The sequence below is a fragment of the Typha latifolia genome, chromosome 10 (assembly GCF_019914945.1).
Source record: "Typha latifolia isolate L0001 chromosome 10, TyphaL0001v2, whole genome shotgun sequence".
In the NCBI taxonomy this organism is placed as follows: Eukaryota; Viridiplantae; Streptophyta; class Magnoliopsida; order Poales; family Typhaceae; genus Typha; species Typha latifolia.
In genome coordinates this window covers 2,591,990-2,609,348 of record NC_133095.1, presented here as the reverse complement: position 1 = coordinate 2,609,348, position 17,359 = coordinate 2,591,990, and the positions used below count along the sequence as shown (strand labels likewise).

The 17,359-nt window shown below is 35.1% G+C and overlaps 2 protein-coding genes across 6 annotated transcripts; one reads left to right on the top strand and one right to left on the bottom strand.

Moving 5' to 3' along the window:
• Positions 1–1,296: 1,296 nt before the first annotated feature.
• LOC140795988 (uncharacterized) lies at positions 1,297–7,055 on the top strand. 3 transcript variants are annotated; one of them, XM_073148823.1, is made up of 10 exons: positions 1,297–1,518; positions 2,226–2,320; positions 3,664–3,731; positions 3,863–3,906; positions 4,780–4,857; positions 5,170–5,323; positions 5,572–5,751; positions 6,276–6,344; positions 6,436–6,575; positions 6,702–7,055. In XM_073148823.1, the coding sequence occupies exons 1-9, from the start codon at positions 1,376–1,378 to the stop codon at positions 6,544–6,546; spliced, it is 942 nt and encodes a 313-aa protein (XP_073004924.1). In that variant the 5' UTR covers positions 1,297–1,375; the 3' UTR covers positions 6,547–6,575; positions 6,702–7,055. The 3 variants fall into 3 exon arrangements, with proteins under 3 accessions (XP_073004924.1, XP_073004926.1, XP_073004925.1); XM_073148824.1 differs by having other exon boundaries at positions 1,303–1,518; positions 3,676–3,731; XM_073148825.1 differs by lacking the exon at positions 5,572–5,751 and having other exon boundaries at positions 1,298–1,518.
• A 1,114-nt stretch (positions 7,056–8,169) lies between these two features.
• Positions 8,170–12,236, bottom strand: LOC140796964 (uncharacterized). Of its 3 annotated transcripts, XR_012110567.1 has the most exons (4): positions 10,662–12,236; positions 10,157–10,323; positions 9,943–10,079; positions 8,170–8,308 (listed from the first exon to the last, which is right to left on the bottom strand). XR_012110567.1 is itself a non-coding variant. In XM_073150189.1 (2 exons), exon 2 carries the CDS (start codon positions 11,580–11,582, stop codon positions 10,719–10,721), a length of 864 nt encoding a protein of 287 aa, XP_073006290.1. In that variant the 5' UTR covers positions 11,583–11,731; positions 11,813–12,235; the 3' UTR covers positions 10,544–10,718. The 3 variants fall into 3 exon arrangements, 2 of the variants coding, with proteins under 2 accessions (XP_073006290.1, XP_073006289.1); XM_073150189.1 differs by lacking the exons at positions 8,170–8,308; positions 9,943–10,079; positions 10,157–10,323 and having other exon boundaries at positions 10,544–11,731; positions 11,813–12,235; XM_073150188.1 differs by lacking the exons at positions 8,170–8,308; positions 9,943–10,079; positions 10,157–10,323 and having other exon boundaries at positions 10,544–11,879; positions 11,964–12,235.
• Positions 12,237–17,359: the final 5,123 nt, after the last annotated feature.

The window sequence follows — 17,359 nt, the reverse complement described above, 5'->3', positions numbered from 1 at the left end:
GTCCAATTGTTTCTTTATTCTTGGTTGTTTACGCTCAAAGTGATTAAATAGATGCCTCAGAGTCATGTTTTCAGCTATGTCCATGAAATTTTCCTTGTATCGCTACTTCCTTTGTTGCAGATTATGCTAAGAAAACCCTTGATTGTCCCTGCAACAGACATTTCAGAACAGTGGGACTATTGATCGAGTCTGCCATTATCTGCTATCAGGAGGATTTATATTTCTGATGAAATTCTTTTAAGAGGTTGAGATTTTAGAATTATTGAGAAGTTAATTTCAAGCTGATCTATTTTGAAAGTTTTGAGATGTATTTTTCTCCCAAACTTTTTGATGATTAATACTTCACATAAAAACGAGCAATTTTGCCTCGTCCATTTGTAGAATAAGAATAGTCTTCTCCTCGAGTTGGTCTTATTATTCTAGTATAATAATCAAATAACAACTTAATTTTTTTTGACATACTGTATACTAATTCATTATTTTTTTTCTTTTTTTATTCCATACAACTTTAAAAAATTTTAAAAATAATAACTCAAAATTATTATTTTATCCTTAGATTAGATAATACCTAATTACTAAGCACCACTTAACATCCAATTAAGGGTATTTTTGTTATTTTGTTTAAAATATCACTAATTTCTAATACAAATTCACTATTCCTTGTTATTTTAATATTAATTTTATATCACACTAAACGCAATAGTTACTCTTTATACTAGTATTCAACTAAATAATAAAATAGCTATATTAATATTAACTTTCTTCTTATGGTATTAAAAATTAGAATACTTCTTTTAAAATTAACCTTATTTCACAAAAAAGGGGCCTTTTAAAACTATATATTCTAAATTAAGCGCAATTCAAGTCTTAATGGAGCTTGAAGACTAAGAAATTCCAACATAAGTCTATACATCAACCTTGACTCATTTAAGACATTAAGGGAGTGATTGAGCTTAGGGGTCGAAGATATTAGTGGTACTCTCTCTCTCAAAGGTTAATTCATTAGCATCATTTATGCATACCGTTGCTTTAGTTATAAATCAGTCGAGCTTGAGTGAATTAAGCCTAGCTTGATTCAGAGAATTTTCTTAGCTCGAGCTTGACTTGAGTCGGCTAGTCTCTCCAAAAAGCTAGAGGAGGCAAAAGCAAGGAAGGAGACGGAGGAGTTCCATTGATCAGATATCTATATCTATATGAATATTAAAAAAAAAAGGTTTAGGGTGATAATTGCAATTATTCCTAAAGTAATTTATTCCAATAAAGAACGACTACCTGTCGAATGAATAACCCCATTTATATACCGCCAACTGTGTCGAACTACACACTCTTCGTCTCTTCCGCTTCTTCCTCCTCGCTGGATAGCTTATTCTCGAAAATGGACGGGACGACGAGCCCCACTCCTCTCCCCATCGTGATGATCACCAACGACGACGGGATCGACGCCCCTGGGCTGCGTTTCCTCGTTGATCTCCTCGTCGCCTCCGGTCGCTATCGCGTCCTCGTCTGCGCCCCCGATTCGTGAGTTATTCCTTCATCTCGTTCCCTATTTCTCTTAATCCCACCTTTTTTCTTTGTTCTACTATATTTATGCTTATTTTCTTATCAGTTTCTTTAATCTTAAATAAGATTATTGGGGATATTGGTGGGTATTTTATTCTTTTACTATGTAGTTATGTTTAAGTGTTAATCAAACAAGGTAAATGGATGCGGTTAATATATGATAGTATGCCGTATAATATCCATCTATTCATTGTTAGAAGTCTTAACAAATGCATATGATATTTTCGGGAATCAAAATTAAATCTTTATTGGAAGCAAGTTTACATTGTATGTGATATTAGTATACAATTGTGCCCCATACCTTATATGAAAGATTCTTGACTATAGGATGCTAATATATGCTGTTATTACAAAATTTTTGTTTAGTTGGGTAATTTAAATCTTCCTTCTGTCTGTACAAGGATCAAGTCTTGCTCTTGATATAAATATCTTTTCATTTCGATAAATTTTCAATCTGATGTTCCAGAAAAGTCATGCACTATTAACTTTTTATGTTCCAGTTTCTGCTTGTGATATAATAAATCTTTTGATGTAATCTGTGTGAATTGCTAGTTAGAAAGGCGGAAAATTTGACACCTTGTTTTTTACATCTAGAAACTCTGGGAAATCTAATGTTGTCTAGTGTTTAATGGTATTCCTGTTGTCAATCTTCATATGATATGCAGGGACAAGTCAGGTGTTGGTCATGGCATAACTTGGCGTTATGCACTGAGTGCCAAAAGTGTGGAAATCGAAGGGGCTACAGCTTTTGCAGTTCCAGGTTTATTCTGCTCTCAAGTCATGTTTCGTCTGAATAATATTAAGTTGCTTACGGCCTATGGGTACATATTATCCAGAAAAATTAGATATGAAAAGATTTTATGGCATTCTCCAATTATTTCGTTAATCCCGTGGAAGGCAACCTAAGATGTTATAGAGCAAGGCTATACCGTATCTGTGGTCGGTCTACTCGTTACCCACCAATTTGGAGGAAACCAATAAGATAGTTTGCTCTTATCGCTTGTGCGTTGTAGTACCATCCTTTCTTTATTTTTTTGTGTCGCCTAGCTTTGAAAAGAAAAGAGGGCAGCCTGCCCCTTTTCTTCTTATCGTATCACAAGGGTGCGGCCTTCTTGAGACCCCTCGTAAGCTGGATGGAGGGCCGAGATCATACCGAAATGGGATTTCCTTTGTGTGCCATATCTCGCTCAGTTTTGATGGTGAAGTCTTGAGTCCTAAAGATCTCGGTTGTTGTCGTGGGTGGTTGATAAACTGCGATTGCAGTTTGATTAAGATCTTTTTCTTTTGAGTTCCAGTCCAGTCCATATCAAAGGATCACGGCCCACCTTCCAGCACCTTGTAACAATCTTATTATGTGAAGCGGAATAGAGAAGAAATGAAATGAAACATAGCACTTGCCCTTCAAGTTAATTGTTGATGACATTGTTTTAGTGGTGAACCATTAAAGATGTTGAAAACGAAGGAAGAAATAATGAAATATAGAGAAAAAGTTAGAATCTAGTCTATTTATAATTCTGATGATCTGATCTATTGCTTAGTCACATTAGAATGATGAAGACATTGCATCGAATGAGCAGGATACTTAAGGGAAAGAAGTATCTCGATTCTCAAGTGAATTAGAGCAGGATGTTTAAAGTAAAGAAGTGTCTCTTGTGTATTTTGTGATCGCTATGTACTTCTTGAGACAAATGAAAGCTTTGTAAGATGGCTATCCAACCATAATGTTTATCCCTATCATTGTCAGCTGGTCATCTGAGGACTTTCTAATAGCAAAATCCCTGTAATCCAGACTGTATTTCATGTTTCTGCTATTCCCTTTATTTAGCAAATCTTATATTTTTCTCCTTTACTTCTGCTACTCTTTTTTCCTTTTCTTTTCTACCATTTTCTAGTCTATGTTTCAAATTTCTGATTTGTCATATTATCTCCTTACTGAAAATCTAGGAAAGAAGGTTATTGGTGACATTATATACGGTATTTTCCTATAACAATAAGTCTTCCTTCGATGATAAAATGTACTTGGAGCTGTTATTTGTAAGGTTAAATATATATACTTTGACATGCATACCTTTATTCACTATTGTTTGATTTCGTGCATTGTAGGAACTCCTGCAGACTGTGCTTCTCTTGGTGTTTCTGGGAAACTCTTCCATGGTTTGGTTCCTGACCTGGTAAGCTCTTGATTAATGTGTAAAAGTTCTCATTTTCTTTGTGAATTTGTAGTGTTAAGTTGCTCTCGTTTCTCAAGTATCAAAATGTTAAGATACTTGACAAATTGCTTAATTGGTTTTTCTTGATTCAGGTAATTAGTGGCATCAACGTTGGCAACAACTGTGGATATCACATGTTAGTTATTCATCCCTTTCATTACCTTGATTTATCTCTAAGCAATATCTATTTTCAGAAATCATCTATCCATGAAGTACTGTTATACTAAGAAATGAACCCTGTTTATGTTACAAACCAAATATTATCTGTGATCCTAATTAAAAGCTTTCAATGCTTGTCTTGTGGTTAAAAGGAACTCGACAGTGTTTGGGAATTGATGAATTATTTATCCATCAAGAAGCTACATTATGTGGTTTGTGTGATATATAATATGTTTATTGGAACTTTAAAATCCATAATGATGTATGTTGATTTCAGTATCAGAATACATTGAATAGCCTTTACGGTGCCCAAATCTATTCCAGCAGTTTGGTTGATTCTTTGGACGTCTATATTCTGTTACCTACTATTTTTTCTTTCGGTGCTGTTCACGTTTAAACAGGTGCCTATCCCTGGAAACTTGTTGTGCGCCTTTCCTGCATGTGTGTCATTCTTCTAGTCTTTTTTTTATTATGTAGACCATGCTGTCCAAGTCTTGAAGATGCTAAAAACATTCTTGATATATGCTTTTAAAGTTGGTTTTGGACTGACTTGACGAAAAGATGTTACTCAACTTTCATTTAACCACAATCTTGGAGTTGTTCATATATAGTACTTCACAAATTAGATATGCTTTTAGGTGGTTAATGAAGCATGATTGCTATTTTTGATATTAGCATTTCCATTAAGATGGCTGTCAGGTGATCACAATCTTTCTTCTTCTTTTTAGTTCTAATTTTTATTGCTGTTGATCAGGATAGACATTTCAGTTTTATCAACAATAAATACATTTTGAAGTTTTACAGAATGATGAGCAGCAGCTTCTTCTTCCTTTTTTTGGTTCATATGCAGTGTTTACTCTGGGACAGTAGCTGGTGCCAGGGAGGCATTCTTGCATGGCATACCTGCTTTAGCTATATCATACAATTGGTGAGAGAAATGCTTAGTCATTCATCCTTTTATGTCTAATCCTATTCCATATTCGATGAAGTATTCTGTTAAAGGGACTCTTTCTTATTCTTGTATAGAACTTGAAATTTTTGCCAGTCTGCTTGCTTATTTAGTTTGGCTAATGAATTCCATTTTGTTGTTTGTACTTATTCAAACATATTTAGGCTCAACCTGATACACCACTCTTGGTGCTCAGCTATTTATTCTAGTAACATAGTTCTTATTTCTGATGAATGTCTAAATTGAGCTGCCTTTTGTAGCAAGTGATGCTATTCCACTACATATTCTCAGGGCAGCAGGTAAGAGCAGCATTAATGACCTCAAACTAGCTGCAAAGGTTTGCTTGCCTCTAATAAATGCTGTTTTCGTCGAGCTGAAAAATAAGAGTTATCTTGAAGGATCATTCTTGAACATAGATGTACCAACAGATGTTGCACATCACAAGGTAACCTCAGATAGAACTGGACTTCCAAATGTCTTAACTTTTGTTTTCTTTAATCCTTCTCTTGGATGTGAAGAGTTATGTGGATCTGAACAGATTATATGTGTTTCTCTGTTAGGTGCCTCTGGCTAAGTATGAGAATGCTAAGATGTGCTGAATGCTGATCATTGCTAATATTTTATCTTCAATGTAAATTGATGTAGAAATCTGAGCGCTTCTATATTTCTTTCTTTTCCTCTGCATGCCAGTAGGGATTTAAGATTACAAAGCAGGGAAAATTCATGATCAAAATTGGTTGGGAGCAAACATATTCGAGCGTGCCTGCAGTAGATACTTATCAGACAGCAAATATCAATGATGACTCTGTAACAGACTCTGAAAAGAACAGCTCTTCATCTGTATCAGAGAATCAACTATTATTCAAAAGAGTGGTACTCCATCCATTTTTAATCTATATTATTCTGAAACCCTCTTTGTTTAAATATATGAAATATATTACTAGTAAACATTTTCTTGTTTTTCCATTTCTTGGAAATTTATGGTTTTCCATTATATTCATAGTTAATACTCTGCAGTGTATTTTTTAAGCCTTTATCGGCAAACTTTTGTCTTGGCAACATATTTATTTATCTGAAAGTTTTAGAGATATGTAGAGAATACTTATATTTAGTAAGAAACAACTGCTCTGGACTATCCATTAACGTGTCAAATTGTCTAGGCAAAGAAACCATCATTGTTTCTCACTTCTTGTAGATGTAAAGTACTAATTTACTATAATCATGATAATCATCTGGCTTGGTGGCATTAGATAAGCGTAGAACACGGTGATCCTTTAGCACAATATGCAGATGCTTAATATTTGGCGGTGACTTGGTGAACAGGCTTCAAATGCTTCCTTTTAACTTTGAAATATGAGTGAATTAGATCATTAATATGTTCTTTATGCATTAAATAGGTGGCAAAGAAAAATAGTGAGGAAGAAGAGGAAGAGGACACGGACCATAAAGCCCTCCTAGAAGGATATGTCAGTTTGTTTTAAAATTGTCAGACTACTGTATTTTTTTCGTTTCCAGTTGTGGTTATTTCCTTATTTGGTTATTTCATAATTCTTGCAGATCACAGTTACCCCTCTTGGTGCCCTCTCTCATACAGAAGTAGATGCTGCACCCTATTTCAAAGGGTGGTTGATCCGATTGGCTGATTATTTGTCTTCATCCTCCTTATAAAATGAGCACTGTTTCTTTCAACAGCCAAGGTTAATTAGTATCATTGACATTTATTTTGCATAAAGTTCTAACTTAAGGAATCGCCCTACTTATGTTGTAATTTGTATATTTATGATTATTGGCACAATTCTCTTATCATAATAATTTATTTGCAGGAACCTTTGCAGTACGCAAGATAGTGCAATGCCCATCAAATAAATTTGTCCATGAAGCTGGGAAATTTACATTGTATTTTTCTATTACCGCATGGGAGCTGTCCATTAAGCTGGGAAATTTACATTGTATTTTTCTAGTACCGCATGGGAGCGGTGCTTCATGCTTGATCATCCTGACGGATTAACGAGCAATTTTATAAGTCATTATCTATAAGTTGTTATATCTTGAATAATGATTGCTGGTGGTAAGTACTTCTAACCACTGCAGTTGTCCTAGACATTGAGCAGCTTTGAGTTGGTAGCCTGTAACTTAATCAAATATATTTGGTCATATGACCAGCATTTCTGTTGACAGATCGATACAGGTCATGTTCATCTTGATGGTTTGTGCAATTCAAGTATCCGATGGCTAACAGACTAAACATTTTAGCCATATCATCATCTGGTTCGCACGAAGATCATACTTTGAATTTCATTGATATCAATCAACTTCGTCCTCATTGCACTCCAAAATATGTGGTAGGTCATCATTTTAGAACAGTATCGTTTTCTTCTTTTTAGGAGGTTGAGCTCTCAGAACTGTTGAGAAGTCAATTCGAAGCTGATCTAATTTGAAAGTTTTGAGATGTATTTTTCTCCGACTTTCAGATTCTTGTTGCCTAATAAGTTTTCTTGATGGTCTCATTCAGAGAGTTATTTTTTTCATATAACCAGCAATAGTTTCTATCATTTATTTTATCACACATATATTCCAACACAACACCACTACCTTTTGAACCATAAGAAGCACCAAAATGCACAAATAATACCATCTGAATGACCTCTTGGGCTTGAATTTGATAGCATATGACTTGAAAACTAAGGATTTGCTCTAAGGGTTCCCAAAACCATTTTAATTTTCTGGACGTTACACAACTAAAGTTCAATATTTAATTAGACTCGAGTTATTTATTACCTTGGAGTGAGGACTGACTGTTGATATTACTGATAATTTTTTGGCATCATAGAAATAAAAGATTGCATGCATTTATGACATTTTGGACATGCAAGATGCTTGTATTAAATATTTAATCAAGGCACCTTCATTTTATATGATAAAATTCTTGATGCAAAGCAACATCATGCACATGAAAACGAAATCCCTGCAACCTTCCAACTACTCTAAATAGACAAACCACCAAATCATAAAAGAGGTAGACCACCTTCTACCAAATCTCTAATATGTCCATTCATTCTTCTCTATATCTTGTGTATAAAGTATGCATGTATATATAGAGTATCACTCCACTTATCATATACATCAAGGTCTCATTTGACCATGCAAGAAGCAGCCCTTCTTCCATAGCGAAGCTACATTATATACATCATCCTATAAACCCAAAAGGACTGATGTGGTTATGCATCAAATCTACATATTACCAAACCTTACAGAAGACATGCAGTTCTACACAGCCAACCTTACTCTCTTTGGCTATTTGCATGTGTGAAGCATTCCTGCTTCAATTGAACAGGTAGTTGGTGCGACTCCACAAGGATCGACCAAAGTACTTGCACATCTTCAGATGGGCATGACTTCACATCCTTGTACAGGATGTATATTCCTCTCCCTGTCGGAATAAACAAAAATATCAACACTATAATTCATTAGCATTCAAAAGAATTTTTTGAAACAAATCTCAAACTAAGAGATAAGTATCTTACTGATGATAATGTTCACATAGAAATAGCGCATAAATGATAACTACAACTGATACCAGGAGTTACAGAATGAAGCATTATGATAAGATAGGAAGCTAATGTGGAGCAGAACGTACTCTTCTCCTGGGTGGAATGCAGACGAAACCACAGCTTCTTCAGCGGGCTGAAGAGGGACTGAAGCCACCCCATGAGGATGGGCGCTTGCTATTGTTTCATTTGTAGGGTGAATGGAGAATGAGGAAAATAGCAAGAGCTTGCTTTAGGCTAAGGCAAAGTCCATTTAAAAAAAAAAATCCCTCCCACCACATTCCATTCACTCGCATTCCAATCACGAGTTACATATTTGTTGGTACCGTGTCATTTTCCACCTTTCACTCTTCACTTTCAAGCTCTTTCTCATTTTGAGAAACCATTTCTAGCCCTATGTATCATAAAATGGAAAAGGAAAAGAGAGGAATAATCGAATGTCCAAGGAATTTCAAGATTAGGAAATGGCCTAGTTCTGGCCGGGACATATAAATACCTTTAAAGTGCTTGAAATGAGTAACCGGGTCTATCTAAATCTTCTTAGGTAGGTCAATTAGTTGGTGGGTTGACTTTGGGGGCCAATTTTGGCCCCTATTCGAGTCGCCAAATGTCTAAAAGAAGCCAAATAACTAATACTAGGAACCACTTTCCCAAAAAAATTAGTTTTTGCTTGATATTTTCACCTTAAGTGAGTAATACAATTTTTTTCATAATCATATTCAGTAAGATCAAGGTTGTCAAACCATCCAAACTAGGTCAAAATTGGTGAACACCTTTAAACTGAAAGGTGAATGCCTAGGAAGAAAATGGGTGATGGAAGAAGAAAAGGCAAAAATAAAAACAAATATTTATCTGTACAACAACAATCATCATAAATAACATGTGAAATGAAATAGCACCACCTAGATCAAAAAGAAGATAAAATATGCATCACAGAAGATGTATTAAAGGGAAGCATGCTCTTATCGATATGTTGTTCCTTGCAACTAACAATTGCAATGCACACCTATGTCAGATAATTTTCCTTCAGACCAGAGATCCCTTCATGTCAGACAGGAAACAAGTAGTTGCTAGCTTCCATATATTGTCAGCTGAGATGCAGTGTGTTTTTCAGAGTAATTTACTACATGGGCTTATCTAAATTGTTGTATCTGTAGCCTGTGGCAGTGTCCATGCTTCAGAGACATGAAAGACAAGGTACTCCATCACATAATAAAGAATGCTTTTGAGCCTTATGTGCATCATCTTGCATTCACAATCTAAGGTTAAAAAGCGCAGACTAGTAGAGCATCTACTTTCTGTACCGATATGGATCCTTACATTTTACAACTGACTACTATGTCTTATTGCAGTTACATGTCAAATAATTGTGTTGTCACAGCAAAGCATTAGAAGTATCAAGATAGGTCCTCTACCTCATTAAACAATAAAATAATGCGTAAAAACCATGATGTGGAACTAAGATCAAGTAACACATATTAGGCATGTCGTGGCGAAGAAGGTAAGTTCAGCTAACCTTCAGCAGAACCCTTGGTTGACATACATTCCGTAAAGGTGACTGTTGGCAGTTCAGAACTTGTTAAAAAATACTGGTTTATATCAAAAAAAAGTCGAGCATAGTATTGGCAGTTGATGATTCTCAAGGTAATGATCCTGCATAGAATATGCATATTCAGAAGACAATCAGGAAAAGAATGCAAACATAATCCACAGATTTCAATTTGGCAAACCTTCGCAATTCATTCTTCCATATATATCTCTGATAGCAACTTTAGTTTCCTCAACAGGATCACAAAACTATACTATAGTATAGATTCAAGATGGTGAATCGGCAACTCTTTCTTCTCACTCTCTTGAGGCAGTATTGGCTCTAGTGCAGAAAGTCATAACACCATGCCTAGTATTGAACAAGATAACTATAGCACATGATGCTGAATAAGAACAATTAAAATCATTCAATAGCACGGCTAAAAGAATAACAGAGTCAATTCCAAACTTGATTTGATCTGCCTCATATTGAAATAGAATTTTACATTAAATTTTTGATTAAGTTCATGTATCATTTTTCTAAGAGAAATTGCCGTTTAAAACTGCTGACATATTAGACGAAAACTCAATGAAGGAGAGCAAATGTTACCAATATATTCAAACATTTTAATTTATAAGAGATGGTAAATCAAAAGAAAAAAAAAAATGGTAGCCTCACACACATTTTTAAAAACAAAATACACTCACTAAAGTATCTTGTTAGCACTCAAGAGGTGTGGCAGTAAGATACCATCCTTTATACATCTAGTCATTCTTCCATGCATATAATATCAAAGAAAAACCGAGGCTTCGCAACTGAGATTCCACAATGATCTGTGAGGATGACCATGGCAACAACTTTTCAGCTGATTGGGATGTCTGAAACATGAAGACAGCATTTCCAACAGGTGAACCAAAAAGCCAATTGTGGACATCCCAGAATACCTCCACAGGGAGCCCATCCACTACGATCGTTTGATTCCCCCTGAACTTCCATGCGAGTCGCTTCACCTGCATCACCCGCTTCTTGTCAACGCGAATTTCAAGGCATGGATCTTGGAGTCCAACTGTATCACACTCTATTGCAATATCATGAGACTGACCATTATCACAAAATTGAGCCTTGGCACAGTAGATCCTCTTCCCATATATATGCTCTCTCTTGGCTATGAACACTGCATTCGAAGGAGAAGGGCTCGCATTAGTTTTACGGTAGGCTTCCTTTGTCATATCGCCAAGCAAGAGGACCATCTCAAGATCAAAGATCACTGCTACATAGAAACCTTCCAGTGGCTCAGGCCCGGCTCCGAACTTAGCAGCAGAGAGGTCCCAGAAGATCTCCACCTTGCTATTGTCCGCCTCCATGCTTTTTGAACCTTTCCTCTTAGAGAACAACCATGGCTTTATGTCCACCTTGCAGAGGGATTGGTTCGCAGAATCATCCACCCCAATGCTAAATCCTTGTCCCATAAGACTCTTGCTCCATGTAATGGTGATAACGCAAGATCGGCCAGACAATTGGGTCTGGTAAAGGCAAGTCACCAGATTAGGCGTAGTTCTGCTAGAACTCCCTGAGGAATCAGCGACTTGCACCCCACTCTCACCAAAGCAAGAAGGGAAATCCCTCATTCTGGCCGCAAGTATCCGACCTCTAACTCTATCCGGCTTTTCTACAAACACTACCCGTGCAGCTTGGAAACGAAATGGGATCTCTCACAGCATCCACAGGGCCGATCAAGACGAAACCTTTTTGACGGTTCCTTCAAGTATCAACCAAACTAAGCACGAAAAGGACCAGATTAGCACAACAAAATTCAAGAACCTCAACAAACCCACCAAGAAGGGATTGCCACCGATGCCTGCCAGAGACGCAAACAAGCCAAGAACTCACGAACCCATCTCCCGAGACGCTGCTCCCACCTGCTTCTATGGGCGGAGAGAGTCAAAATGAGAGCTTGGGGTTGCTTTCAGCATCCCAAAGAAGGTATGGGGGCAGACCAAGGACCCTACCCAAAGCCAGAGGCCAGATTGGGGAATGTAGGCAGTAGAAAAGGTCGGAGGGTTAAAGCAGACAAAGAGGCACTCGTTTCACTGCCAGCCAACTCACACCGCAGTGGTGAAGAAGAAGGTAAAGAGTTGGGTTTGGGTTCTCCTGAAAAGCCACATTAAATTAATGTTAAAATAAAGGGCTTAAAAGCTATTAAAACCCCATTTTTTTTATTAAAAAAAAAAACTCTAACTATATATATACATAGAGAGAGAGAGAGATGGAAGAGCAAGATTCAAGAAAGATCCTTCCTTTATTGGGCAAAATCACATGCATTAGAACAGAGAGACTACGAAGAGATGCCAAAGAAAAGATTGCTTGTGATGCGAAGAAATAACCCAGTACCTGAAATTGGTTGTTTATTGCAAAGTTTTTTTTTTTTTGCAATTTAATAACATTTTTTTTTTGGTTTGATCGATAATAAGTGTAAGAGTGTACTGCATGTATAATTAATTGTGTGCACTCTTCTATTATTATAACAAAATTATATATAATTTTCAAAATCTTAATCTTGCCGATTAAGAAAATAGTTATAATTAGATTGCAAACGCCTCGCATATGTCCTCTAAAATCAATTATTTATTATAATACACAGTAAAATTAGAATGTTTTGACCTTACAAATGAGATGATTAAACGAATTAGGGTTTATTACTCTTATATCCCTCAAAAGATCTATTCTTCCTGTTATACCATTCTAAACAGATAAATAAAGGACAAATATGCTCTTAATTGATATTAATTGTCTACAAAAAAAAATAAGAGTAGTTTAATCTGTTTACTATTTAAATAAAATTAGAAGTATATACACATAAACAAATAATTTATTTGGGGACATGCACACGAAAAAAGGAACCCTACAAAATAACAGATATATATATATATATATATATGTACCCAGAAATAAAAAAATATTGAAGGGTTTATAAATGTAAAAAAAAATTAGAGAAGCAAAGCAGCCATACCAAGCAACCTAGTCTAAATCATCTATTATTAGTGCCGTAATAACTGCAATTAATTAATAAATGGAAAGGGGGTGGGTTTTCTTTGGATCTGGGCCCTTTGATAAGTGCACCCACGAGCTGCCATTAATGGAGAGGGATGAATAAAACCCAACCTCCATTCCTTTCGACATCCACATGAAATTGGATGGGAGTCCCAGCTCCAATTAATTACTCACCTGCAGCCAATTCAGAGTTTTTGACCAAATTAGCCTGTTCAAATTTATTATAAAATGGGATCTACTTTACTGTAATTTTAATAAAAATACTGAACTAATCAGCATTTTATCTCTAAACAAAAATATTAATTAATTCAGTAATTTTGTTTTATCCTAAAATACTAATTAGTTTAGTATTTTATGAATATTAATTCTTTTAACTTAATCTTTTAGCAGGTAAGAAAAAAATTTACCTAAGGATAAAAACGCTGAACTGATTAGTGTTTCTATTAGGGCTACAGCAAATTAAACACAATTTGGTAATAAGTTTAAGACGTTGAGTAAAAAAAATACATATAAAAGAAGGCTAGTTTGGTTAAAGCCTCTCAATTCATATCATTTGGGATAATCGCCTCCGGTTCATGTACCAGAACTTTACTGCATCTCTTCGGATAAATTGTTAGATAATATACCAATAATATACATAATAGTTTTAATATATTTATTTTGTGAGAGGTTTTTTAAGTGCTAAAAGATTCTAAGTCAATTTTAGAGCGCACAGTCGAATGCATATCAGAGCATCAATTGTGTGTATTTGATAACTTCGTCAACGGATACAAACGATATATGATTTCTTCCTATTTCATGGAGCTATCTCTGTGTGTGCATGGGCATGGGCCATTGCTATCTTTAACCATGTTACACAAACTAAAAACAAGAAATCTGGGTGATAAGAACCCTCATGAAAAGGTTTTCTTCTGCTAAAATGCAGTTGCGAGTCTCCTATCAAACTATAAAAGAAAAACATATCTCTGTAGTTGTCTAGCTGACAGTGATCTCCTTTTCTATTTCTCTCCACTGTGGCCATTTTAATTAAGAAAAAAGAAATTTAGGTGGCTGGCCATTTGATTTAAGAATGAGATTATTCTAATTGAAAATAATGTAATAATCTGTAGAGCTGTCACTTGGGTTGCTGTCACTTGGCATTGTCACAAGCTTCGAATATTAGTTCTTGGGGCCAAATAAAACTATCTGAAAAGATTCTTGAATTCATGGTTTGCTTACAAAACTAGGACTCTTATCCAAGCTCCAGACCAGGTCAAAATGAATAGACAATGATCATAAACACTTGGGGAAGATGATAACAATGTTGACAGAGAATAAAAGAATCATGCAAGACCTGAAAGAAGACACTGCAGTGCAAGTTCTTGAGTAATTAAATTAGTAATAAAGTTGAGGATACTAAGATATAAATTGTCTTTTAATTTGGTACTCCCTCCAAGGTAAGCATATGTGACCCACCTCCTAGGGTGATTGAGACTCTCTCGGTGCAAGTTTGTTTACATGTTATGGTATAGTGAAACTAAGCTACTCTTTCTTACTTTTGGAAAGTGAGATCATGGAAAAGCCATAGACAACTCAAAAGCTTAAGCCACTCCCATCCTCTCCTATCATGATGAAGTGTTAGCCCTAAGGGGAACACTTGCTTGTACAAGACTTGTAGGCACATGATGCTCTACTCAAAAGTAATCCATCTATGTATAACTTCTATCAAGTTATGGTGAGCTTTTTGGTGCTATGGTTTCCTTGTCCCCTTTCTCTTCTTTTACCCTTCTTTGATTCCTTCCTTTTGGCAAATCATTCTCATTTGTAACTCTTTATCAAGTAAAGTAGTAAAAGTGATGGTTAATTGAGTCATTCTTGAAAAAAAAGAAACACACCTAAATTAGGTTTGATTGTTTTCTAAATTAGGTTGCATTACTGGGCCAACTCTAGTCACAATCGTCTTCGTAAGAAGATTCTTCTCACATCTAACTGAGCGGAGTTTCGAAACCTGACCAATTATGCAAGTGACTGATTACATTATTTAACTTGGTAGCCTTAAATTTACTTCTAAGATTAAAACTAAAAGACAATGTGCTAGTTAAGGGGAGCTTTCAATTGAAGTGGCATTTGCTAACATCAATTCAAAGGAGGAAATGTAGACAATTGCATATGAATGCTGCCATCCTACCCCCATCTTTTGCAAGTGTTCCTTTGTCTTATGCAAAAAAATTATAATAAAAGTACCTCCTTTTAGTATATTTTGAAAGGTAATTAGGTGCAATACCATCTCTTCAGCATTGTCTATTATTTCTTATTTTGTTTTGGTAGAGCAGCACAAATAGAAGTAGTTATGCTTTCAATTCATTTCCAACTTTTTACTCTGGAAAAGTTGTTGGTTAATTGAGGTAGAAGTATCCCCTTGAAAAATACAAGAACTTAAGATCAAATATTAGCATAAGGATTTATCAACTTATTAAGTGGATCCCTGAGAAATGTAAAGATTATAATTGATATGGAAGTATCTCTCTGAAGCACATACATAATCCTTAAGTATAAAGATTATATTACATTCTTAATATAGATCAAATAGTTATGATTTGATACAAAATAAGGAATTGCTTAAATAAGATTCTATCCTTAGATAAAACTATCATTTTACATGCAGTACTTATTTAAATGATGAATTTAAGCTAAAACTTAAGAGCAATCTCATATTATATATTCCATGGTGTGAAGAGGTAGGAAGTCTACTATTGATACTGAGTGAGAAATTTACAAGACATATATGGGATTTAAATAGTTGAGATTGAATTCAAACTTTAAATTTAATTATTTTAGTTAAGGAATTTTAGTTTAAGTGAATGGACTGTAGTAATTCATTTTCCTTGGTACGATTGACAAACAAGATTACAATCAAATTTAATTTAAATTTGAATTTTAAATAAAATCTCAACTACTCGTAGAAATATCTCATCAGCATATCACTTACATAATTAAAAGTCTATTTTAATTTGAAAAAAAAAATAAAGAGATTAATAAACCAGTGAAAAATAAAAGGGTGATCGATAGTTCCAACCATACTAATCTATACTTCTAGTTAATTTTATATAACTTTAGCTGATAGAAATTAGAGATTAATATGAGAGCTGCAACTTAGGAATTGGCCCATGGGCTTTTCCTCAACACTTAAAGATATTTGTACAAAAACAAACCACCATAGTAGTTAAAGAAAATTTTGATACATTAACATATAAGATTTTATATTTGGTTTAATTAACAGAATTCATTTCTATGTATTATATATATATATATTTTCTATTTATTTTAAAAAAAGAGGGTTACTCTGGCTTGCCAACCATTGGTATAACCATGAGATTTGAATAATTGAGATAGATTTTTCCTGAACATTTGGTATTTGGTATGAAATTTTGCTAGTTGACACCGTGGAAATTAAGTATTGCATTTCTCCTCTCTCTTTTTTTTTTAACAAAAAAATGCTTAATTTTGTGGGCTTAAAATTTAATAAGGAATTTGCAGTCCCGGACATACATTTTTGTATAATTAGCATCTGATATATTTTCACACATTGCACTTTCGACCGGTACGTGTACTAAAATGAGGCAGGAGCACCTTGTTTACTACGACGGTCAATCTCTGCAATCATTCATCCATCCACGATCTTATATACGTGTAAGCACGAATCTCAATGAACAAAAGGACGCTAAAGAAACCGCCACAAGTTTCTTTAATTCTTTTTTAGATTAAATGACGAGAAAGGGAACCAGAGAAATGAACCAGTGGTTGAAACTTGGAAAAGGACCAGCTTGCCCGTGGGACCCAGTAGGCTTGCGACAGCTGTGTGGGGCCCGATCGTCTGAACATTACACCCTGTCACTAACATGCGTGGTCCTTTGTCCGCTTTCTAAACTAAATCCACCCCCCCCTGCTCGTTAATTTTTTGGACCGAGTCATAGGGTTATTTTTACACGTACACCCTCCACAGATATTTATTTATGTGTACGAGCCTCCGAGTCGAATACGCCTATAGGGTTACTTTACATATATACCCTCTGTAGATCTTTATTTATGTGTACGGGCCTCCGAATTTGATATTTATGTATATAAAAAACACCAACATTGAAAGAGATCTCTCGAGTGTAGCGCTACAAATTACGTATGATGTGAAATGGGTGACGAAGTAATTTACTATCTTTTAAGGGTGTATATGTGAATATAAAATTTAGAAGTATATGTACAGAGACAGAGAGAAAGAGAGGTCTACACACACAGATCCATTGTGGAGATTTTTTTAACATTACTGAAAATTATAAGCATTTTCTATTATTTTTATAGAAGTAACTTTTTTCTATCCGTG

Excerpts from the sequence above, each read along its gene's own strand:
- LOC140795988 (XM_073148823.1), top strand. The coding sequence starts at position 1,376 with ATGGACGGGACGACGAGCCCCACTCCTCTCCCCATCGTGATGATCACC. Across the intron at positions 2,321-3,663 it reads TACAGCTTTTGCAGTTCCAG|GAACTCCTGCAGACTGTGCT; the intron begins GTTTATTCTGCT and ends CGTGCATTGTAG. Across the intron at positions 5,752-6,275 it reads AACTATTATTCAAAAGAGTG|GTGGCAAAGAAAAATAGTGA; the intron begins GTACTCCATCCA and ends TGCATTAAATAG.
- LOC140796964 (XM_073150189.1), bottom strand. The coding sequence starts at position 11,582 with ATGAGGGATTTCCCTTCTTGCTTTGGTGAGAGTGGGGTGCAAGTCGCT.